General features: G+C 39.0%; 2 protein-coding genes across 2 annotated transcripts in view; one reads left to right on the top strand and one right to left on the bottom strand.

The window, feature by feature from the left end:
• wwox (WW domain containing oxidoreductase) overlaps positions 1 to 24970 on the top strand; it is a 229757-nt gene extending 204787 nt beyond the window's left edge. Inside the window, exon 9 of the mRNA XM_057330055.1 lies at positions 23704 to 24970. Within this exon, the coding sequence (XP_057186038.1) occupies positions 23704 to 23895 (192 nt within the window). The 3' untranslated portion in view covers positions 23896 to 24970. The remainder of the gene's footprint in view (positions 1 to 23703) is intronic.
• The window catches only part of mafb (MAF bZIP transcription factor b), a 60588-nt gene continuing 60284 nt past the window's right edge, over positions 24827 to 25130 (bottom strand). Inside the window, exon 3 of the mRNA XM_057330066.1 lies at positions 24827 to 24939. The gene's annotated coding sequence lies outside the window, so the exon portion shown is untranslated. The remainder of the gene's footprint in view (positions 24940 to 25130) is intronic.

Genomic DNA, 25130 nt, shown 5'->3' with positions numbered 1-25130 from the left:
TCTATAAAAGGAAAAACTAAGTTAAAAGTAACACAAATGTTGTCCTTAAAGCCACGATATGGAATATTTGGAATGCTAGATGGTGCACTTTCGAAACAACAACAAAAGGCGAAGCTAAATGATGTTATGTAGGAGAGTAGAATTATGGGACATGTCATTTTCACCATCCAGAGGCGTATGGAGATCGCCCATCATGTTCACGGACGAGGTAATGAATTAATTTTATTTTATGTCATCGTAATGAATTAGCTTGCAAGAAACGTGGAATGTAATGCTACGTCAGCCCGCGACTGATATTGGACTTTGTCAATTGTTTTGGTAGCGTAATGCTACACAGTTTTACCTGTTTAAAACAGTCATACAGTCGTCATTTAAAAAGTAAATTTGAACGAACCCTCAGTATTTACAAGTAACGTTATTGGCTACATATTTTTGTGCGACATATATTGTATTTCATAGGGTAACTGCATTCATAACTATTCAAATAATCTGTGCATGAGTATTTCATGTACAATAAAAAATTAAAGCTTGCCTGTCTATTAAAACACATGCGAGAGCGGAGTCTCTGTCTAGTCCAAGTTGGTCACGAAGCTCTCTCCATTTAGAAAACCCTTTTATTAATATTAAAAAATATATTTCTTTGTTTGTCCATAAGCCTGCTTGCCTCATTTGGCCTACGTTTACGCTTTTTTGAGTTTCCTGTACTCGCCAAAGAGTAATTGTGATCCATAATAACAGAACAACAGATGCTGCGTCCCAGATGCTGTAAATACTTCCGCATTTGCATGTTGCCATAGTTTCTACAACCGGAAACTGAGGGTAGTGCGGAGCAGCGGATATTAAGTCACTGATATGCGACAAGTACAAGGAGACAAGGGACGGGCCATTATTTTAAATAGGAATTTCTCTGGATTTGCACATTTTTGGGAACATTTGGGATAATGTAAGTACACAACTGCATGAAATATATCACACTGTGCAAGTGATTTTTGGATATTTCATAACAAAATTCTTCCATATTGTGGCTTTAACTAGACACAAAGATATGTTTAGTTAAGGACAGATTGTGTGATGTTTTTAACACAGCAGTTTTAAGACTGTATGAATATACAATATATCAAATGAGAAAACAGAGCCTCTTCTTTTAAAGAGCAACAACAAGGACTTTGTCCAGATCAGATTTAGAACAATGATCAAAAGTAGTTGCTCATTTTTGGGTGTGTAGATTCTGTGCCATTTTGGCTGATGTATCAAAGCACCCCTTCTGTATTAAAAACTTAAGTAGCAGGGAACTCTTGTGTCATAAATCACAAAAAAGCTTGTCAGTGGCAGGAATGAGTAAAACCATGTTTAATTTTTATAATGGTTATATTTGATCATGTGAGTGCAAAACTTGACAGCCACATATAGCCTACAATATTGCTGTCTTCATTCCTTAACATTGTACACAGTGGTGGTAATAGCCAAGATTCACTAGGGGGGAATCTACTGTGCTTGGGGACATTTTATATATCAATATTCAAGATTTTATTTGTCACATACACTTTGTAAACATGTACAACTTGCAGTGAAATGTTAATCTGGTATAATCCAAAGACTGTGCATAAAGAGGAGAATATAGAAAATAGAAAGTATATTTAAAAAAAATCATATTTATTTACATACTATGAAGGTTGTTCACTTATGATAAATACAGGTTTAAATCAAATTTGATAGTTAAATGAAATTAGCTTTTTGAGTCAATTGAACTTAAATGATATAGAACTGACTTAAAAACATCTAGTTGTATTTAGGGATGTGCGAGACTAGTCGACTAGTCCTAACGGTAAGCTTACTAACGATTGCTCCTACATTGAAAACAACAGTCGATTACACGAAAATAATGACACAAAATGTTATAATTTAAATGACTTTCATGTCAATGTTTCATTTAAAAACCTTTAAATGACATACTAAAACAATAGGTTTGAAAACATAATTATTAATAGCCTTCAAAAGTATATCGGGAACGAAATGTTTTAATTTTAGGTCAAAACTAGCATGCGTTTCGTTTGTGTCAATTGCAGCGCGCTCAGAAATGACCACTTGAAAGACGAGTTGTGGGATGTTTTGAAGGAGAAAAATTGGTAGGTTTTACGTAAACTATGTCATATCAAAGTGACATAATAATAATTTCACTGGAGCCATGCGTAACCATACTGTATTGGGTTGCTATTGCCTCGATGCGGAAAATGCGGACGGAAGTGCGGAATGCAGGCATAAAACGAAAAAGTAGATAATGATCTAAAGCTACATACAGTTATGTTAACAATGACTTAATAATAAATATCAATATTTTAATATTTAAAATGCATGGAAGACGGATTGACGTTATTTGATGGCAGAATGAGCTGTAAATGAGGTGAATGCATCGTGAGCACACTCAGTAAAACTGAGATGAGAATGTCTCAGCTTCTAGATTCACAGAACTTAAAAATTTCTTTGGTTGTAATGTTTATCATAAAAAAGCACTTGAATAAACATGATCGCTTAGCACTGTTATCTGTGTGCCCGTGCAGAGTTTGCGCAGATCCCTCAGACGGAGTTATTGTTCACAAACACTGAGTCGACTTTCATCCGAGCATAATGTTTGCATTTCCTCAACGAGAACATGTAAAGTAATATTAACATCATAATCACAGGCAGACTCGAGTGTTTAGCCTATGTATGTTCTATAGCTAATTTGGGCAGTATGCTTTATTAGCGGCTTTTTCATTCGCTCTGCGCGAGATCAAATGCATTCTGTAGCCTGTTCTGTACTTTTTGTCCATTGCTTTCTATTCACTTTTTTGCACACATGTTGCTTTGCTTTATAAATAATAAAAACATGATATAATGTAGGCTATCTTGTTTGTTGATAGGCTATAGGCCTACCCTATTTATAACTTGTAGGCTACTTAAATTGTGACATAATTAAAAAAGTAATGCTTTTTTATTTTTAAGATTTAAATAAACAAATAATGAAACATTCATTTTAAAGCTTTTAATTCATTGTTGTTGAATATTTTAAGTTTCATGATTTCAGTGTAATATACACACTTTTACTAAAATGTAATTTAATTTGATTACTAAAATTTAATTGATCTTTTGGAGTCCGAAAAAACAGACTTAAAGGAGAAAATAAAATGGATTTTGTATATGCTACATATTTAAACGATTAAAGCGATCCAGTCAGGGTTGGCGCAACAGCAAATGCAGAAATATTACTGATCATAACGTAAGCAAAGTGGAACACGTATGCCTGTTTTAGCTACATTAAATATTGGACATGAACAGTTTGATTAATAGCCTACATTCTTTAGTCTTTAAAATGTATTACATAGGCCCTATGTAAAGTTTTTGGACCGCCTTCTGGGCCATTCTTAGTTTTAGACTAGTCAGCTACACGGTTACAAAACGTTCGTTTAAACGACCTTCAAATTAGTCGTAGCGCGCATCCCTAGTTGTATTTTGTTCAACTCATAAAATGAAGCTAAATGAAATACAACCTGATTTTTAAGTCAGTTCAATGCAATTTAAGTTCAAATGACTCATGAAGCTAAGTTGATTGAACTTTTAACTTTTAACTTTAAAGAAAACTTAAGTTGATTTTTTTACAGTGTATATGCAAAAAATGCCTATATATTTATGTTTTAAATGTGCATAGTGTTTGGTGTCTATTTTATGAACAAAAGCTGTAAATCCTTCCAGACCAGATCGTACAGCATTCCAGTAAAGCACAACTGCGGTTTCTCACAACATTTAAAGAATAAGATGAACTGAGATTTCAGTCCTGCTTTGCTGGTTGACACACATTATTTCAGCTCATTTATGCCGAGGCGCGTTTATTTTCACGTGACGGTCACGTGCGAGCATGATAGAGCGCGAGAGGCAGAGGTGAGGGTGTAATTTGAAGGTAAAGTCGGCTCTCTGACAGTGATTACTGTCTTAATTGGAAGGAAGGGGCAGCGGGAGAGAGACGCCCCCGACTCCCAGCGAGACACTTTTAATGAGTTTGTTTAGCTGCGAGAGGAGGTGTCCCTGCTGTGTAAGGTACTGTAAAACTCTGTCCCCTCCTCCCCTGTTTATATACTAATGAGGTACGTACAGAAATCCGGTAAAACCCCTTCAGGACGGTTGCCTGCTCGATTTTGACGGGAAATGATGCGCTCGTTTCGCAGGAAGTTGCCTGAGTTCTGTGTCCAGGCTTTTGTCTCTTGCACGGTGAGGTCAGTACAAGGTTGACTCGACTAAATGAAGAGAAAAAAAAATGGAGGGATGAAAAAGCGGAAGTCAGACACAGCCTGGGGGATCGACAGAATGGGGGGTTAAGACTCCCTGTAATGGGCTTTTCAGCGTCCACATTGAGGACTTAAATACTATTTATTTTGTTCTCTGCCCACAAGAGCTTGTTCAGAATAAATGGGGGCCAGTAACTCACTTCATGTCATTGCTTGCATTGTACTCAGATTTTGAATGAAGAGATCTACTCTGGACTGGGGTGTCAAACCACGGCCATATTTTAAAATAATAGGTCATCCATTATTTATACATCATCATGTTGTTTTAAACCTGTATGCCTTCATTTTTTACGGTGACACATTTTTTGATATATTGTTGTGCAGCTTTTGCCATACAATGACTAGAGAAGATCAAGGTCCAAAAAGCAGCATAAAAGCCACATAAAATGATGACTTGTGCGCTGTATACTAAGTGCTCTGAAAATTCTGTTTAATTCAGAACAATGGCATTGTGTGTTTAACAGTTTCTGTCATTCTCTTTGTGCAATCATGTTATTATGCAATGTAGTACCTCCTGCATGACTTTCCAATTTGACTTGGATTTGCTTAACCAAGTCGGATACACTCAGGTCCGGTGACCCGTATGAAGGCCGGCAATGTCTCCGTTCAGGGCTAGACTTGGACGTTAATTTGGCCCTGGCACTTTTGACCAGCTTCGGCCCTCCACCATTTTTGTCGACAGGGAGGGGGGGGGTTGGGTCGATGTGGGGTGCGAGTGGTATGTTGTGCTGCTGTCATTGCCTTTCCTGCATACATGTCCGATTCGCAATTGTATTCGCGTTCCATGCATACGCGCTCGATTCACGCTTCTAATCCATCCGTCTCTATGGCCCATGCGTCCGTTTCGGCCAAAAAAGTACATCGGCCCACTGGGAAAATGCCCAGCCCTGTCTCCGGTGAAGATGATTTGCCCTTCAGGGCAGCATGAAACAGGGTTGATGAAACCCAGATATACTCCTTACGTTTCAAACCACCTCCTGTGCGTCATGTTCAGGCAGAGCGTTTTAAATCCACAGGTCTCGTCCGATTTGTCGGCAGAAGTCTGATGGCACTTTTATTCGCTGTTTGTCGTTTTGTCGTACAAACCACCTGTTCATTAGGAGGGTGTTGATGGTTATTGGGTGTGTTATGAAAGGAGAATTGACGCGCTTTGATATGAGGGGATGAAAGAGGTGTGGAGTCCGCCGGGACGGTCCGTCTGAATCGGGATGAAAGGGGCCCGCTGGAGAACAGGTTCAGAATCCATCATAGCAAACTGGTATTTACATTCACATTAAGACTGGTGAGAGACTTCGACCTAAAAGTCCTCTATAGTCTGGAGTTCATTGTTTGCTGATTTGACAGTATATGGCACTTTATTCGGGTTATTCTTTTTTGGGGGATCATATTGTTTTTCTTGTTGGTGGCCAAGTATGTTGTTTATACTTGTACTATATAGCAATACCATGTTTTTAATTGTTCATGGTACTACATCAGAAATGATTAACTGATACCTTCACTGTAACAAGGTACTGCCATGTATTCATTTGTAATAGTTGGAAGGTATTTTTTATATTTTAAGTTTGGAATATATCAATGATACAATTGTTGTCATCTTTTTCTCATCCTCTGAGATACAATCCCTCCATCTGTGTCATTGACCGAGTTACATCCACTTGCTCTCTAATCTCTCCGTGTCCCACGACACAGAGACGCAGATATGGCAAAGGTTGCGCGCTGAATATATTATACAGAATTAATAATGCAGGATGTTTTTAATGAAAGAATACATTTCCTCTGCTGCTCTTAATGTCTGTTTTAGGATGTGGCTCTTTGCTAATAGAGGCTGTACAGATAGAGAAAGGTCACGGCTGTAATAGACTCAATCTCAATCATTAGCAGCACTTCACAAAAGCTCTCAACACACACTCATACACACACACACGCGTTGAGTTTTTTGGGGGACTTTTTACTGCATTTTTACATTTTCAAATGAACATCATTTAGTGTGAGTTATACGCTTTTTCTCATTTTTATTAATGTCCCCACAAGGTCAAAACATTATTGGCATTGCTATTGTTGTGGGCACATTTGGTCCCCAACCTGTAGAGTCTATTAGGAACAACCCACCACCAACACCCAACCCCCCCCCCCCCGCGCAAACACACACACACTTTACATGGACTCTTACAGCCAGATAGGATTAAATGATATGAAATGACATTATTAATATAATATATCTATAGTGTGTGTTTAGTCAAAAAAATCTAATAATGTTGTTTCTTTTTTGTTTTGTGTCGCTTTGCTCAGTAAAGATAACGGAATGTGTTTGTGTGTGTGTGTGTGTGTGTGTGACAGAGAGAGACCCCTCTACTAATATGGTAGTCCTTGCTTCTATTTAACGCAAAAATAACTATCGCTTATTCTCATATTGGACCAAAAGCTTTATGTAATTGTATTTATCATCTCATGGAAATATTTTTTTGTACTTTAGGGGTGTTTAATGGAGGTGAAGGGCGTTCTCTTCATTAATGAATGCTCACACCTAATTGTAATGAGTCTCAGGTGCTCAACACTGTAACTAATAACATTCATCAGCGGGTTCACCGTCTCTTTAACTACAGAGCAAAACCTGCACAGAAAGACAGATAGACGTGCAGTTACTGTGCAGCTTTAACTGGTGCCATTTTGTGTACATGCGACTTATATACAGTAAAGACAGAATTATATCAGTGTTCTTACGTATATGTATTTAAAGCCTGGTAATGTCCGCATATTGCAAAATTGTACTTGTATGACCTTCAAAAATGGTTAATTTTATATAGAAAATGCAAATATTTCTAATTATGTTCAGCTTTGAACCATTTGATTTGGTGCTTTATGTGAGTTCAATCAATATTATACATGTTTTAAAATCAAACCATTTTTTAAAATCATATAATTAAGAAATAAAAATTGGGGAAAAATCCCACCAAAATTGCTATTTGTCCAGTAAGTAGTATCTTCATCTTTTTCTTAATTCGCATCCCAAAAAAAAATCGACATCAACATTCATTGGACAAAGTGTGTGGACCCTGATTTATGAGAAAATGTGAACACAATAGACAATATTGTTTGTGTGTTATTGTGTCTGTGTGAGACAGTAAACTCGTGTGTGTGTGTGTGTGTGTGTGTGTGTGTGTGTGTGTGTGTGTGTGTGTGTGTGTGTGTGTGTGTGTGTGTGTGTGTGTGTGTGTGTGTGTGTGTGTGAGTGTATTGTGTGTGAGAGCCCTGGGGGCCGACACTGAAGGTGACTCCATGAGCGGTAACCTTGAGAGAGAGAGAGAGAGAGAGAGAGAGAGAGAGAGAGAGAGAGGGGGGGAGAGAAGCTGGTTAGAAGAAACGGAGAGATAGAGAAAGTTTATTAAAATGAATTTGAGGAGAGGGGCTGCGGCTGACAGCGGCATAATTAAATGTGGAGTGTCAGCAGTAATGTATGCGGCACGGCGGGTGTTTGCGTGTGTGTGCGTGCGCGCTGTGGTCAGGTCTGTCAGCTACTGGGTCAATGGGCAGGCACGAGCTGATAAGGACACAAATCTGTCTGGCCCCTGTCGCCACTTCACAAGCGTGCGTATGAATGAGTGCACGACATGTTTGGGTTTATATACAGTCATTTGGGTGTCTCGATACAATGTTTGTTCTACACTGCTCTTTTTAATACTTGATTGTGATTGGTTGTCTGTGGCATGAAATGTTAAACAATTAAACAATTGAATATGAATTACATTAGCATATATGCATTTGTAGACACTTTTATCCAAAACAAATGACAGTGCATTCAAGCTATAGTATATATTTGAGCACTATTTACTCTAAATATGTTGCGTCAAAAACTGACGATCTTAACTGCTGGATTGAATTAACCCAGACAATGGTCATATTTGACGCAACAATTAGTTTAAACAACCCAACATTCATTTACAACCCAATGGAACAGCTGTTTTAGTTTCAAATCTTTTGGATTCATTTCCAATTTTCACCATCCAGTCATGTGGCAGTAAAGATTCTGTTCTGTGAATTTAATATCAGCCAGTATGTTGACTTCTCATTTGCTATCATTAAATTGTGTTATATATCATCCATCACTGGACTAACGTGCTTGTATTAATCACTTCGGCTCGTATTATTCTCATTTGTCACTTTGGATAAAAGCGGCAGCTAAAGGAATAAATGAAAATCTATTGGCCAATCTGCTCTCTGGATAGCAGCATCCACCATTAAAAAATCACATCGCACGACCGCTTATATATATTTGTACCAGCTGTAGTATGTGTACAGCAAAAAACACCAATGCACATTACAGTCTTGATAAATATGTGTCTCTTACTAATCTCCAGGCATTCTGAGGCTGTAATTGCCACAAAGGCGATCTGCTGATGTGACTCGGTGAAAGTAGGGAATGAGCGCATGCTTCATTTACTTTTGTTTTGATCCACGTGTCCATCATGCCGTAAGTATCACGAAACATGGGTTTTGACCATCCATATGAGGTGATTGTATATTGATACAGTTCTAAAAGTAGTCAATTTAGTTTGTCCTTGTGTGATTGCTCATGAAACAAGACAAAAACTGCTTACTGAAGACTGGACGTGAGAATGGGGCAAGTTGTCACACAGTAACTACTGTATAGAGCACTACGGATTACATACACAACGCTGTCCAGAAGAACTTTGTGTTTCAGTTTTTAACACCACACAAACGTTTGAACAGAATACAACCAATTTATAACCAAATCAAAATGTTAAAACAAATATCGGTAACACTTTACAATAAAGTGCTATTAGCTGACATTAGCTAACAATGAACAATTATTAATCCTTGTCAGTGTTAGTTCATGTCAATACAGTTATTCATGTTAGTTCATGGTGCATTAACTAATATTAACAGTGACAACGTTTGATTTTAATAATGTATTAGTAAATGCTAAAATGAACATGAATTAATATTAATAATTGCTATTCCTAAGTATTTTTCATTGTTAGTTCATGTTAGCTAATGCATTAACTATTCGTAAACAAATAGCACCTTATTGTAAAGTGTTACCCAAATATCTTTAAGATTTTATTATAAATGTATAAAATTAAAAAATGGACCGACGTGTTTACATCTTGCAAAGTGGTCTGTAAGGTTTGACTCAATAGTCTGACAAACACAAGAGCGTTTTATCCAGCTGGGGGGGGGTTAAGTTAAAGGGGTCATATGGCGCGAACACGTTTTTTCTGTGTCTTTGGTGTGTTATAAGTTGCCCATGCATGTATTAGACACCTAAAATTGCAAAAATGAAAGTGTCGGAACAAAAGATGTATTCTATCTAAAAGTGAATGCTCACCCAGACCTGCCTGAAACGCCTCGTGTAACCACACCCCCACAAATCTACGTCAGTTCGTGGTATGATTTGACTAAGACCGCCCAAATGTATACGCAAGTAAGGTGGGCGTACCTGTCAGTACAATTGCTTTGGAACCTGATGTTCCAAATATGGTAAGAGGAGTTACATTTCCGTCACACGCTTGCAGTATTCGACCAATCACTATGCACTGGTTAACTGGCCAATCATAGCACACCTCGCTTTTCAGAGAGACGAGCTTTGTTAAAAATCTGTGCGTTTCAGAGAGGCGGGGCAAAGAGGAAATACAAACATGCACGGTATGTGGAAAATACAGCGTTTTTGTGTATACACATTGCATTACATCTAAAACAAACAATAATATTTGTTTTAGCGTGTCATATGACCCCTTTAACAACATAATATAGAAAGTAGATTTGAACCTAAACATTGATCTGCGTGAGTACTGAACTCTTGCGTTTATATGGGTTTGATGGGGTGATGTTCGGTCTCTCAGCTGCTCCTGACAGACACACAGTCGGCGTGGAGGAAATGGAGGGGGTTGGACATCAGCTCATTAGTTTCATTACCCCATAAAAGTCATAAAACAGAAGTGAAGCACTTTTTTCGTGCAGCAGATACCCGAGGATGACACTGCAGCGATGCAAACATACGCTATTTGTGTCCTGCGCTTCTTATTTTTCTGCAGAAAAAAGCAAAAAACAACCCAAAAAGCTTATTGCGTAATATAGATAGATTCGTTTGGTATTTAACGTTATATTAACTTTATGTTCGACATCTGTAGCTAAGCTGAGATCTACTCTAAATGCAAAGCTTTTTTGGCTCTGAATTGGCTAATCTCAGCGCTAGGCCCGGCCCGGGCCTTTACACGAGCACAGAGCCTCGCACCCTCATTACTCTCCGGCAAAAAGCGTTAAGTAGCACGACAAGCTCGGCTAGTCACAGCGTATTACTCTGTCAGAGCCAGCGGCCGCCGCTCCCGGTCACCCCCAACAAATAGCGAACCCCGCTCTTCACAAGCTACCAGGGAGAGAGAGAGAGAGAGAGAGAGTCATAACTCTAGTCCACACGCTTCGTTCACTCGCCCCTCTATTACCTTCCCAACCAAGGTCACACTAATCAACTCAATTACCAGTCCTCTCCGACATTTTCATAATGTTTTCTGCTAGTTGCTCTCCTGTGAAAATGACACAGTCTTGGCAAATTAATATCATTACTATCCGCGCTTAATGGTGCAGTAATACTTTTTTATTTAAGATCAAGTCCCACCAACGACCTCCACGGACCCGCGAAACGAGAGAAAGATTCTGGAGAAGAGGATGGCGAAGCGACAGTCCTTTCAGGGGAAAAAGAGATCAGTTTGGGTCCGGTGTTAAAAAAGAACTCGTATCGAGTAGCCAACAATTTTCAACTGGATTTTTATATTACAGCTGTCAATCATTTATAATTTTTTCAATCAAATTAATGACGTGATATGTTGAGTAATGAATCAGATTAATGGTATAAATCAATATCTGGCGAGAAAAGCCCTCAAATGGAGAGCCTTCAAAGACATTAAACTACATTGTTGTGGCAGAAGCACTAAAGCATTAAACTAAAATTACAAAAAAATGGCTTTTTGGTTTATTAATTATATATTTCTATACCATCGAATACAAGCCTATTGATGCAATCCACAGCAATGTGTATACAAATATTCCTAAACGCTCAAATATACAAACACACACGTGCTGTACACTCTTAAAAAAGGTGCTTCAAAGGGTTCTTCGATGCCATCGAAGAACCTTTTGGTTCCATAAAAAAGAACGTTTCGGGTTCACAAAAGATTTTTTCAGATTATAAAAAAGTAAGAAAGAGACGGTTCTTTAAAGAACCTTTGACAGGATGGTTCTTCTATGGCATCGCTGTGAAGAACCTTTTAAGCACCTTTATTTTTAAGAGGATAGACATTTAGTTGAATACAAATTCTAGAAAACATAAAAACAAAATTTGTTCGTTTATTGCCATATATTTTGATTATATTGTCGTTGACATTTTGTCCGCAGGTCATGGTTTTAAAATGTCCATTCATGCTAATAATTGTGTATTTGTGGAAATATTATCATCATGTAATTGCAAAATCTTTCTAAGAAGCATCTGGTAGTTTTATACAAGGTAATATGAACTAGTAAAATGACCAACCCTGTTATCTTTCTGACAGCATTTTTTCCCCAAAAATATATAAAAAAGTATTCATGAAGAGATGCCAGAATACAGTTTGTTAACACTTAAATTACTGATGTGATTGAATCTTTACTTTATATAAAACAATAAATGTTTAACCGAATTATCAGTTTACACGCTAAAAAATGTCATGAACGTCCACAATTACAAATCTTTCTTTTCAATACATTTCTCGATAGCATTTTGACAGCATTATATTATCACACAATAATGTTTACTTTATTTTCACAGTATTTTCTTCCGCATGATTGTGTAATTGTATGGTGAATGCAATGAATCTAACCAGCAGAGCTATGTGTGCAATAGCAGAAAAGCATAAAATATGTCTCAGAAGGCCATTGTCACGAGGAGATGATCTTATTGTGCCGAGACAATTACGCCGAACGGTCCCTTTCTGCCGCGGGTTTGTACAGTATTGTGTCAACACTTCTCTCTCACTATTGGAAAATAATCTGTTTGCTCAGTTCATTAACTCCAGAGGTCTACGCTCTGCTGCCTCGCAAGTTTCTTACCTTTAAGTTGAATGCTGGAAAGTGTTATTCATATTAATGAAAGTTTTGTTCGGCATGGCCACCGTTGCGCATTTGTTTGGAAAGGGGCGGGGCAAAGGCAGGATGATTGGTCGTCTTTTTTATTATTGAAACGCATTTTAGTCAGCGGTGTAGAATGATTGTTTTTGTAAAGATGGCCGTTTCACTTTTTATTATAAAAAACGACAACAGAAATGTTTTACAGACACATCGAGCTGTCGTGCTAATGTGTAACGGGTTCGATTCTGACCTGCATGGTGAACAACGTTGGTCTACAATCATTTCTTTTTCAATAAGTGCAAAGAGGTAAAAGAAAAGTTTAAGCTAAATGTTTGATCTCAACTGTGATGCACAAGCAGAAGAATTTCCTCAGTAAGCTTTTAAAATGTGGCTAAGATGTGTTTTTATGAAAATGGCCAAATAGATTTTAGAACAATACTTTTTAGAATAATTATTTGTAGTTATTCTTAGTTATGCAGTATATTCTGATACTGTAATCATTACTATGTTAAGAGCTGAGTGTCTATGTGTGCATATAAATATTTGGCAGGTTGTCTGTCTCTGAGTTTGGAGTCGCAGGTGTAATAATGACTTTATTAAGTCAGACACCCCTCCAGTCCTGCTAATGAGAGACTGTGAGTGTTCGTCGTCTCACAGGTGTGTGTGTGTGTGTGCTGGAGTGAAGGAATTCTTCAGGACCGCAGGCACAGTCTCCGAGCGCAGGGGGCCTTATGAGACCAATTAGAGAGGTGGGTGCACTGGATGAGAGTGCACCTGTCTTTGGCCTTATTAATCCACCTGTGTTCTGCTGGGCTTGACTTAGCTGAGCTAAGCTGAGCTTGACTGGGACTCTGAGCTGCTCGCTCCCGGCCCCGCGCCTCCATTACACAACGATCAGGTGCACTAATAACACACATGCTCACGCAGGAGTTTGTGCTCTGAACTACAGTAGGCTCGAGAGTGTGAGCGAGAGGCTGCGTTCAGAAAGAAAAACTAGTGCGGCGCTACAAAATACTGCCTACTGTTGTTTAGCTTTATCGGTTAGTGTCAAAGAAGAGCTACTGTGCAGTGATCATTTGGAAAAAATATAAAAATTGCTAAATTGTATTTAAAAAAGGTGCTACACAATGCAACCACAGAAAAATGTTATACAGAGCTTTTACTTAAAAAGTCCTTTGAAGAACCAGAAATGGTTGTTCTATGGCATCACAGGTGATATTACTTTGGCTGCTAAAGTGCATTAAAAAGTATATAAAAAGTTTAAATAAACCAATGTGACTGCAATGTGTAGGTCAAACTTGAAAAGAAGAACTTTGGGGAAGAAAAAGTATTTTGCAAAATTGAAATTTAAGCATAGTGGAAGTGGCCAAGTTTCACTGGGGGACATATTTACATTTTTATATTCAGGATCCTATACAACTTATATATGCACATTATATATACTAGTATAATGCTGCTGTCCTTCTGAAACCTTGTATCTCCATATTTTGTGATTTCATTTTTTTTCCATAAATCATTATTGTTTATCGCTGGGTTACCAAATAAAAAGCATTAAAAAGTGCTTGTCAACTTGGACAACCGTATTTAATTATTGTACATTCACAATTCAATTAAGTAAAACATTTTTTTTGCCTTTTTCTGAAAAACACATTTGGACATACAACGTTTTAGAAGGACAGTGACGATAAACATTTGACTAATAATTTATATACTGTATATTTGATCATTTTAAACCACATATGCAGAAAATTCTACTATTTTCATGTACAAAATGTTTTTTTGTGTGTTTAGAAATGACACTCTGTGCCCCCTTAAAATCAGTCCCTGGACTCAGCCCCCCCTGACCACAAGACATTTTTGTGTTCGTATTTACAATACATGTGCAATAATGCATACAATATTGTATTTACAATACATTTGCTCACTACGTGTATATTTGTTATAAGTTTATTTTAGGTTGAGTGTTTCCTGAGATTGGAACCCTGTTCAGTTATGCGTACGGTGCTGTCACTAGTCTGTTATCAAGCCCCTTTGAAATGCTCCTGAAATATCATCAGCTCGTACCTACAGCAATTCTTTAACATATTCCCGTGGAAAGAATGTAATCGGGTCTAAGCGAGGGGGACAAATGAGCAGAGGTTTTTTGAAGTGGACATAGGTGCAGAGGGCGAGAGACTTCTAAGCTCTTTTATCAAACTCCAAAGACCTGCAGTCACAACCAAACTGGATTTTTTCCCTCCCGTGATTTCCTTTATTCCTGTGACCCGTAGTCATTACGTTCCGCGGAAATGAATGAGCAGGGTTAAATAGCTGCCAATTTCTCCCTCCTTCAAAGATCTTTGAAAGCGCAGAGTACGCCCAATAAACCCACACCCCTCTTATGTTTTATTCAGCTCATTTCGGAGCGTAGCCGAACAGCGAGCTTTAAGCTGATTTTCTGATTCATTTTAAATCCCGTCGCCGTGCAAAACTTCTTCTCTTTTTACAGCTCCCGTTTTAATGAATAGATGTCCAATAAGGACTTTTATTGTCTTAGCATATGTTGCTTTTATTAGCTGAAAATAATTGCATTCTTCGGATCACCTCGGAAGTCCTTCCGAAAGATAAAAGCCAGATAGTTTCACAGTGGCTGCACAAGTCCTTCCGAGTCGAGTCGTTTTCCCCCTGGGTGCTCCGCGTCCTAATACCCCCCCACCCCCCGTTCGTTCACCCCTCCCATTGGCGTTCCTCCTCGCCCTCCCCACGTGTGACGCCTGACACGCACTCGATCTTATCAGACAGCAGGGTCCACGTCGGCCCCATGTTCTCCTGTTAGCGTGAGAGGGATGGGCTGGTAAATAATTGCCACTTGAACTGTGTTTATTCCCCGCTCTCGCCATTTTTTAGACTCTGTCTGATTTCACTTCTCTGGGTTTTGGTGTTTTTCTTGAGCTGACGACAAGCAGCACTTTATTTTGAAAGGAAAGGAGTCTTTCACACTGATTGGCTATTACTTACACCACTGCGAGCTTTCTCTCAATCCCTCTGTTTCAGAATGTGTTTTCTCACGTTGATTTCGGAGGGCCTCGGAACGGTTCACATGAATTTTGACATGTGAACTGAAGCAAACTGAACTCTAAAGTGAGCCAAACTGAGACCGTGTGTGAATAGTTCACGTATAATGTACATTGTGAATGGAAAGCATGCCAGGTTTGTTATTTTTGGTTGTTTGTACTGCCATACCAGGTTTGGTTTGGTTTGGGTTTGGTTGGTTTGGGTTTGGTTTAGTTTAGTTTCAACTAATCAACTAAACAGCAAATAACGAAACAATATGTAATAAAGAGGTTTGATTTGATTTCTTTTTCAGTTATTAAGGGATTTAAACTTGTTTTATTATTCAGTTAAATTAGACGGACACTATAACCATGCATATTATTATTTAAAATGTAATATTACAGAAAATGTGAGTTAAATATTTTTAATGAACTTAAAATGAATCAAATTCAGACAGAGGACCCGGTTCTTGTTTTGGTGTTTTAAAGTCATTCGAGAGGCTGAGAACATTTTGTACATTCTTATGAAAGATTTGAAATGGAAAAGTTTTAAATGTAGGACTGATGAATAATACAAAATAAGAGCAGGTACGATAATTAACGTAGTAATTAGGTTCCATTTCTATATAGTATGGTCATATTAACAGCGCCTTTTGATCGCGGGCTGGGTTTTAATCACATAGGGAGGCTAATACATGTACTGTTTTTCAAACAATACCGAGACTAAAACAAACAAACCAAAGAGAAAAACGGAAAAATCTCATCTGCAGTCGGTTGTCCCAAGGCTTTGGAAATCTACATGGGCCGCTCAGCTCGGCACACATCACCAACATGAATGTTATTACTCACCCTTGAGAGAGTGAGAATGGGTTTGTGGGAATGGGCTCCACCATCAGTAGAACGAGACTCCGGGGAGACGGAGGGCGCCTTTCCCCATTCCATTACACACAGGCCTCTACTGTAATGAAGGCGATTTTAATAGGATTTAATGCATGTGGTGGGGCAAGGTCCTGCTTCCTTATGGCCCTGACAAAAGAATACGAGAGTGTAATAATCAAGTCTCATTCACCGGCAGTCCTGCGTTCACATTGATCATCCTTTACCATCCCTCCATTCTGGATGGGATTCTTGTGGGTTAGAGGACAATGGTGGTCCTGAAATCCCTCCCTTCCTTTTACATGTTTTGTCATTTTGTCTATACTGTACAATGGTTACCATTGTTATCTCTTCAGAGCCGTGGTGCTGCGTTTGAGTCGAGCTCTTCTAGTTTTATACGTTTTCTGAATCAAGCCGTGCCGTGTAAAGTATCATGTCCATCGCTATAATGTTACATGCCGTTGAACCCTGAAGTTTAATACTTGAAACAGGCCAAGAACCAAAAAATAAACATGAGCAGAATTTGGTTTATGTCCATAGTGCTTTAGATTTTCGTTCTTTCTGGGTCTGTTGTGTAGCTTGCTGTCATCTGTTAAGGCGATTATAGATGAAAAACATTGTGTTTCTTTTTCATCTTAAAAAAAGTTCTCGCTTGCCGTTGTTTTACCTGTGCCTTGACCTCCGGTTTACCTTGACCTCCGGATCTATTGTTCATTTTCTGAGTCTAGAGCAGATGCACTATATCGTTGTGTGCCGTTCGCTCTGTTTGCTCTACGACTCTATATGTACATTAGATGGTTCAGTCCAAGCCCCTGTATTCTGAAAGGACCATTATTCCTCCGTTTTTCGGACCACGGGCCGTGGAAGTGTGTGCGTTCAGAGCTTGCGAAGTGTGTTTTGTGGTGTAAATCCTCTCTTCGGCGGTTCATTGGGCAGAAAGAATGGCCATCGCGGCTGTTTACTCTTTACCCAGTGTCCCCCTCACAGCTGGCTGGAGCACGCTCAGATGAGCTGTCAGCTCGCTGAGAGCACCGCCGCTGAATGCTAAGGTAAACAAAAAAGAGAGAAAAACAGATGGACAGAGAGAGAGAGAGAGTAATGAAATAAAGAAACAGGAGCCACGTAAATGTCACAGGGATTGGTTTTTCACTCTCTTTTGTGACAGAGGTTTGACTTTTTGCAGGTTGGTTAGTAGGAGGGTGGTACGACTAAACTGACAAGATTTGCGAAAGTTTAGCGCTTTTCCCTATTGATTTCAACACACTATTCTTTACAAAATCCAGAAATCTCTGTCTAAAACTCTTATTACTCTCTAGGATTTTTTTTCTCTAACAAATGGTCAGCGAATTTGGTCTTAACCTTCACAAAATGTTGTTTGTCCACCTTAGGATGTCAAACCCATGAGCTGGCCGTTTTTATTTATTTTAAAGAAGATTAGCAAGTTTTGCCATCATGTTCCCCAAATCTGTAAATATCTAAAAACCTTAAAATGATTAATATAATATTCAAATATTTTTAAAAGAACATCTATATTTTTTATTTTATAATTATTTTATCAAATTTGTCACATTTAGTTTTGATAGATGTGCATACACATACAAGGTGGAAGGGTAGAATTAAAATGAAAGTAGACCAATTTGTTCCCCATTTTTGCACTATAACAGCGATGTTGCTGCAAAAGATTTTTTTTACTGGTACAAAGTCAATTCATAGGTCGCTAATCAGGTTTAGAGTGTTGAATTGTGGGAAATATGGAGGAGCATTTTATGGCACCATCTTTATTATAGATTATTATAGTCACCATCAACTCTAATAAAATATCCTCGAATTTAAAATAGTATGTGAAGTTAAAACACAATATGATATGTCAAAGAACCAAACCAGTGAACATCTTGTTACAATGATTATTTATTAAATTTAAAATATCTTTAGCACAGATTAAAAATCAGATACCTCCAGCTATCATGATCATCATGAATTGGAAAGAAACATTACTAAAAAAACGGTCCCTTTTCCTCCTCTGGATCCTTAAACTTCATAAGACTTCAGAAGTCTCTGGGTTTGTCATAAATATCCACATCATTGCATAGGGCTGAGGCAAAACTGATCACATTATTTTTGGGTGTAAATGTCAATCAGTACATGGCCATATACTAAAATTCAGGTACCACACAGTTTAAATAATGAAAAACATGTCGTAGTAGAGTGCAAGTATTAAAAACAAACAAACAAAACTAAAACAAAACTATAGATAAAATAAAACACATATGCCTTTTTTTTAATGGAGTTCTTGCTGTTGAATTTCACAACCAGGAGGCAAAAACAATAAAAACTAAAATTCAATATACACAAAACATTGTCAGTTATGTTTTACATGGGAATGTTTGCTTGTGAAATGTAGGGCCATAATCAGATATAATCAAATATTCATTACAACCCCCCCCCCCCCCATCCCACCTCGATATCACTATTGTGTTTGATATCGTGTTTGCCTCAACCCTCTTACAAAAATTCTCAAAACAGCTGGAAAACCCAAACAGGTACAAGGTAAAAACTCAAATAATAATGATAGTCACAATTTTTCTACATGTGTTTATTTGACCAATCATTTTATTACGTTTCTTTTTCTTTATTCAATTTTTTCTTTATTTTTTTAAACATTTTTTAGCACATGCCATATGTGATTTTGATTATAAAAGTACCTGAAACCAACTTCTAGAGTGTCGGCATGCATAGCTGTTAAGATATTTACAGATGTATGTACAACACAGAAAAACAAACTGCAGAGGTGGACAGATGTCCCACAACATGACGGGATAATTTACAGTGTTTTTTTAAAACCTATCACATGCAGGAATGCCAGAAAATTGAACGACCTTTTCTTGAAACAAATGGAAATTACTGGTACCCAATGAGGTCAGGACCCGCTTTGTCAAGTTATTCTTAAATGAGTGTGTTGTAGAAATTACAGCATCACTGCCATTCACGCTGTAGGGCGACACCAGCACGCAGTGTACAAGGGGATACTAGTTCACAGCAAAACAAAACAAAAAAATACTACGCCTGCCAACTACTGTATGAATGCTCATCCAGCACAGGACTTTAATACTGATGGTAAAAGTGGAGAAAATCACAATTTGTACACTAGATACAGTCAAACATCATCAGGTGTGTATTCTGTGTACTTGTAGGTAATTTAGTTCATTAAAACATGTAACGCTCGATGGAAACGGACTACTTTTACACCACATCCTAACCAGATGCATTGAACACTTTTGTTATAAGGAGCAGGATTTAGAACCAATCTGATTCCAATGTGGGCGGGGCTACCCAGTGAGCCATTGCATAAACAGAAATGACCTATACGATTTCTGTACTGATTTCATTTACCGTATGTCTTATTTATTGCTAAGAAAACTGTTTATTTGGATATTCTGTATGCGGTTTACATTAAAAATTGCCTTTGATACCGGAAGACTTCAGCTATTTCAATAGGGAAAGTGATAGACTTATTGCAATACTTTCCTAGGTTCATTTCCTTTTTTCCTTTTAATATCTGAAAGAGGAGCTTATGTAAATGTTGCTGTTGCTATTTTGAATTGCTTTGGTTTGGTTGTCAGTATTGCTGCAGGAATAATTAAAGTTTTCGTTGAATAAACGCACAATGAGGAACTATTCATCATAAGTTTTTAATAGAAGTTAAGAGTGTTGGGTTGATGTCAGATGTAAAAGCTGGGTCACCGGTGGTTTAACCGATAAGTAGCTCTTCATTTTCAGGCCTGGGCTTTGATAAATGTGAGCAGTACCTGGCCCGGTATGTTAATGTATTTTATCATACAGCCAAAAGAGCCATCAGGGTCATGTGCCGTGAGGTTCAGCGTAACGGCAATAAGATCCGTGTTCTCTTATTTAGTCTGACAATCCAATCTCACTATCTCCCACAGCTAAATACACCAACGCAGGAGGCTCACGGTTAGAAACCCTGTTATTGTCCCACCGCTAAAGGGGAAAGGAAATGGTATTTCAGCCATGAGCCTCAATGGATCAATCACAGATCTATATTTAGTGAGGATGCATCTGAGAAAGCTTGATGGGAGTGTATTCCGCGTTCAAAGTTCTAATAAACCACATGTACGAAACCCCTATTGAACCATCTAGCCGTCTGCACGGGGAGCGTGTGCGAGTTAAACTGTAATTCAGATAGCGATTACTGTAATAAAGTCGCTAAAGCTAGCCGGTAGTTCTGTGTTAGCTTTATTCAGTCGGTGAAGGGCTGTGTGGGACTGCTGGGATTGAACCATGTGTTCGTCCAACGTCTCGGATACTTTAGGTAGACTACGCAGTGTGTTCAGGAAAGAGTTCAGGGTCATTTTAGTGCGTCGTTTGGCTAAGGGACGGCATCATGCTAGCCAGCGCCGAAATCACACTTTACAACCATTAGTGCTGTTAATCTGAAATCATGCTAGTCTTCACATCGCGTCATTACGAAGGCATTAGCACCACGCCGTAATGGAGCATGTGCATGTTTGCGGAGTGTGTTAGCGTTAACTTTGAACTGGTGGGGACTGAATTCCAGTCAGCGTGAGGTGAAATCAACGGCATGTGAAGAACACGGTGGCTATTTTGATCACTAGGCTAATGTGCTTTGTTGGGCTAGCTGGTTTTGACTGGTCACTTTAGGCAAGGAAACCAGTTTACTGACTCAAAAAAAAAAAACATGCCAAAAGCATGATTACTACACTTTTACCAAATCATAGTTAGTTTTTGTTTCTTGGATAACGTAGATGTGTCTGGTTGACGTGAAAAAGTCCAGGAGGGGCACAGAGACTACACTTATAAAAGATTGGGACATTATGAAAATCAATACTGTAAACCACTTCTGCGATTTCTAAACTTTTATTGCGGTTTTGGATTTCAGAGTACATTTGTTAATCCTAATGGGCTAATGGAAAGCTAAGAGGAATTTTGGACAATTTGCTCAACGTCTTGCCGATTTCCCTTTCGAGCTACTCATTACCGACCTGAAAAATGATTTCACACAGCTTTTTTTGAAAGAGTGCAAATACCTTTTTTGTGCATATGACAACATTAAATGTAATTACAAGAGCGGTGAATCCATAAAGTGCATCTTTGCATATTGACTGACTGCGTCGGGTTTAGCGTCTAGAGGGGTTGAGTGACATTTTCTGTCCTTTCATGTCCCCGGCTTCAAATATGTATTAACTTATCGCTGCAAAAGCAGGTAAGACTCCAGAAAGATCCGTCCTTTTGATGTCATGTTTATTGCCGCGCTAACCAAAGCAACATGCAGCATCTGTGTACTTCAAAAGACGGTCGTCTGACACACGTTTACCCACACACACAGATAGAGAAAAACACACAAACTACAGTTAAATGGGGATGAGAGAAGTTTGTTCGCTGAATTTCCGACTACAGCTTTGGCTTTCTTCCCAAATGCTTGTGTGTGTGTGTTCTAACAAGCGTTCTGTCACAGTTTTTGCCAGCTTGAGCTACAGCTGTTGATTTGGCTCTTTAAATGAGCTGAAGTCTTTGTACTGTTGCACGTCTGCGCGCGTTTAAAGAGTTGGCCATCGGTGCGTCTCCCTGTAAATGCCTGCCAGGCGATCTCCTAAATGTTGGCCTCGGCTTTTTTCACATCTGAGACGCTCCTGCACTTTTTGAAGATAAAGTGGCCACCCATTTCATGCGCGTCTCAGAGAAGTTTACTTCCTGCAGGAGTCGCATGTGAAGCGGCTTCTTCTGTGAGAGGGGACATGAAAGACGAGCCTGGAAACATTTGAACTGCTTGTCGGCTCTAATTCTGTCTGACATGTTTTTCTTTTCCTCTGTATCTTCATTCCTCTTTACCCGAGACGGTGAAAACACCCGGGGCTAGCCGACCGCCCCAGACAATTAGCTGGCGATTGACCATGCGGAAGAGTGCCCGAGCATCTGCAAGACATGCGAGGAGTCATTTGTTTTGTGTAAACGATCAAACAAGGGGCGAGAAAAGATGTCAAATATACAAGGATGTTGTATATTTAAGCTAAATGATACACAGCGCTTTATTAAAAATTGGCGGTAAGGGTGGGATTACTTTTGTAATATGGAGAAACACCTTTACCTGACAGTTTGTTTGAATAGTATGTGTTGGCTTCTGGGTCAACGGATATCGAGTTTGTGGCAGATCTGACTGTTTGTTTAACAGTGGTTAGTGGGGGGAGTGTTTGAAGAAAACATTTTGTGGAAACATTTGCAAAAATGATCTTCTTATCTTTATACACCTGTGCAGTTTGACAAAGTGACTCCAGTTATTGCCGTCTTAAGGGGCGTTTACACCGACAGCGATTAAGCCGCTGGAGGTCACCAAACTTTGTTGCACTGCCAACGGACTTTGTTGTTGACTCTTATTAGAGAAAAAAAGGACTTCCAGTCAGTCAGTGTAAACGCCCCTTGTGTGCTTTTTCCACGTGTGTGTTGTACTGTACGTCTCCCATTATCTTTGCACTGAATCTTCCTTTTTTTAGGATTCAAATTCCACCCGTGTTTGTGTGTGTCTATGTAGACGCCTTCTGCAGCAGTGACAGAAAGTCCCCATTGACTCAGTGACATCCAGAAATCCCTTTGACATGAGATAAATGGACAGTTTTGGCAGGTTGCCCCACAGATGTCTTTACAAGACTTCCCTAAAGCGCATCCTTTCTGCTATGTACAGTATCTACAACTATACTGTTTTTGCGCGTGTGTGTGTTTCTTGGCAGGCGTACAAGCGATATACATTATACCTGCCAATTTAATACTTATCAGTTCCAGTTTCTGAGATAATATATCCTGTTTTTCCTACTTATTGCGCAGAAAACATCAAGTGCATGTCATTGCTATTGTTGCCCTTTGTCGCTTGATTTTTCTGCTGAACCCATGTGAAGATACAGCATTAGACAGAGTTTTGAGTCCACCTTACAAGCTTTTATAGAACTTGCCAGAAATACAAACACGTTCACCATAAACCAGCTCATCCCAGTGGTTCCTAGACTAATATTTGGCAGGTACCTATATGACAGCATGCAGTTTGTTGACAGCCAAGGGTGTGATGTACCACGTAACACAGGAACTCCATTTGAACAAACTCACAGTTCATGGGTTCTGTCCTTTTGAAAGACCATGAAACAGGTTTCCCATTCTTAAGATCAGTTTTAAGACGTGGTTTTATTGACTCGTACACTGGGCATTGGTGTTATCGGTCTTTGGTATTTTCTCTGCGTCCTCCACATTTCTCTTGGCTGTCGTATTGCAGTACAGCAACAGCTTAAAATCCATTCGCTGTTAATTCTGATCTTGTCCTTTTGGTCTTTCCGCAGCAACAGGGAGCGGCCACTACGGTCTACTGCGCCGTGGCTCCAGAGTTGGAGGGTCTTGGAGGGATGTACTTCAACAACTGCTTCCGCTGTCTGCCCTCTCCGCAGGCTCAGGACCCAACGGCCGCCCTCAGCCTGTGGGAACTCAGCGAGAGGCTTATCCAGGAGCGATCCACGCTGCCTCAGGCGCTCTGACTCCTCCTTTGTAGCCTCATTCCCCCCTGACCCCCTGTAGGGTCACCTGTGTGAACATCTGTGTGGAGGATGCAAGCGTAGAATAATCGTTGTTTGGAGGGGCGAAAAAAGATGCAATTCTAAACTGTACAAGGACATTGGCAATCAAAGATGGAAGTTATCTGGGAATCAGAAGCGGCTGGGGCTTCTACGGCAGATAAAGAGAATTCAATTGTGTTTCTCTCATGTCAATGGTGTAATCGCTCAATCCTGCGTTAAGGTTTTAACTAAGTCTAGATCACTCTATAAATGTCTCCGTAACAAGCACTAATGTTTGAGTTGTCTATTAAGGGGGCACTACATTTAAATGAAGATCACCTTTCCAGGTGGATGTTTACAGCATACAAATACTCTTTTGTTTGGAGATCAATGTCTGTACAGATAAAAATGTCGAGTAAATGTTGTAAGGGGCGTAACCTACAAAGACATAATGCCAGAAATGTACAATTTGCGAACTATTTACAAACATGGCATCTTCGCGTTTCTAAGAACAACCCAGTATTGGTATTCTGTACACAATATACACAAGATGCTGTTCTGAAAGTAGCTGAATGCTGTTGTCTTTTCTAACCCATCTTGATGGAGCCTCCAAACCATTTCTAACTTATACAAAATGTTGGACAGTAAAACAGCATCTGCTTGGAGAACTGGAGGGCCGTCGGTGGCAGAAGGAGAAAATGAGTCTTTAATGTCTGAAAATATCTGGTGGAAGCTCCTTTTGAATTGCCAGGTATCGTCTGTTTTTGCATCAACATGCAGGGATTTGCTAATTGGGTTTTTCGCTGTTGGTGTGACTGTAAATCTGGGTGAAGTCAGTAGTAGGGGATTGTGGGTAAGGCTAAGGAATGGCACTCAGGTTGATAAAGGGTTTCATATTTCTTTCATTCCTTCATGTTTTTTTCTTCTAATCATCTTCATCGGGGGTTGATTTTGGAGAGGTTGTGCTTTGTGGCAGTCTTGGAGCCGTGGTCACCCTAAGCCAGAAGCATTCCAGTGTAATACTGTCTGCAAAGAGAAATAAAGAAAGATTAAAATCACGCCAAAAGAAACGGTCTGTTTATTCTAGCGAAAGAGTCACGTGTATATAAAAATTTCATTTCGACCCATTTTAATGTTTTTTTCCTTTTCCCCATTTATTAAAATGACACACAACGAATTGTATGTTAGTCACATCTTATGTTTCGACACGCTGCAAA

This window comes from Triplophysa rosa, linkage group LG3 (genome assembly GCF_024868665.1).
Source record: "Triplophysa rosa linkage group LG3, Trosa_1v2, whole genome shotgun sequence".
Lineage (NCBI taxonomy): Eukaryota > Metazoa > Chordata > Actinopteri > Cypriniformes > Nemacheilidae > Triplophysa > Triplophysa rosa.
The sequence above is the reverse complement of the archived record's forward strand: the minus strand, read 5'-3'. Positions and strand labels throughout refer to the sequence as shown.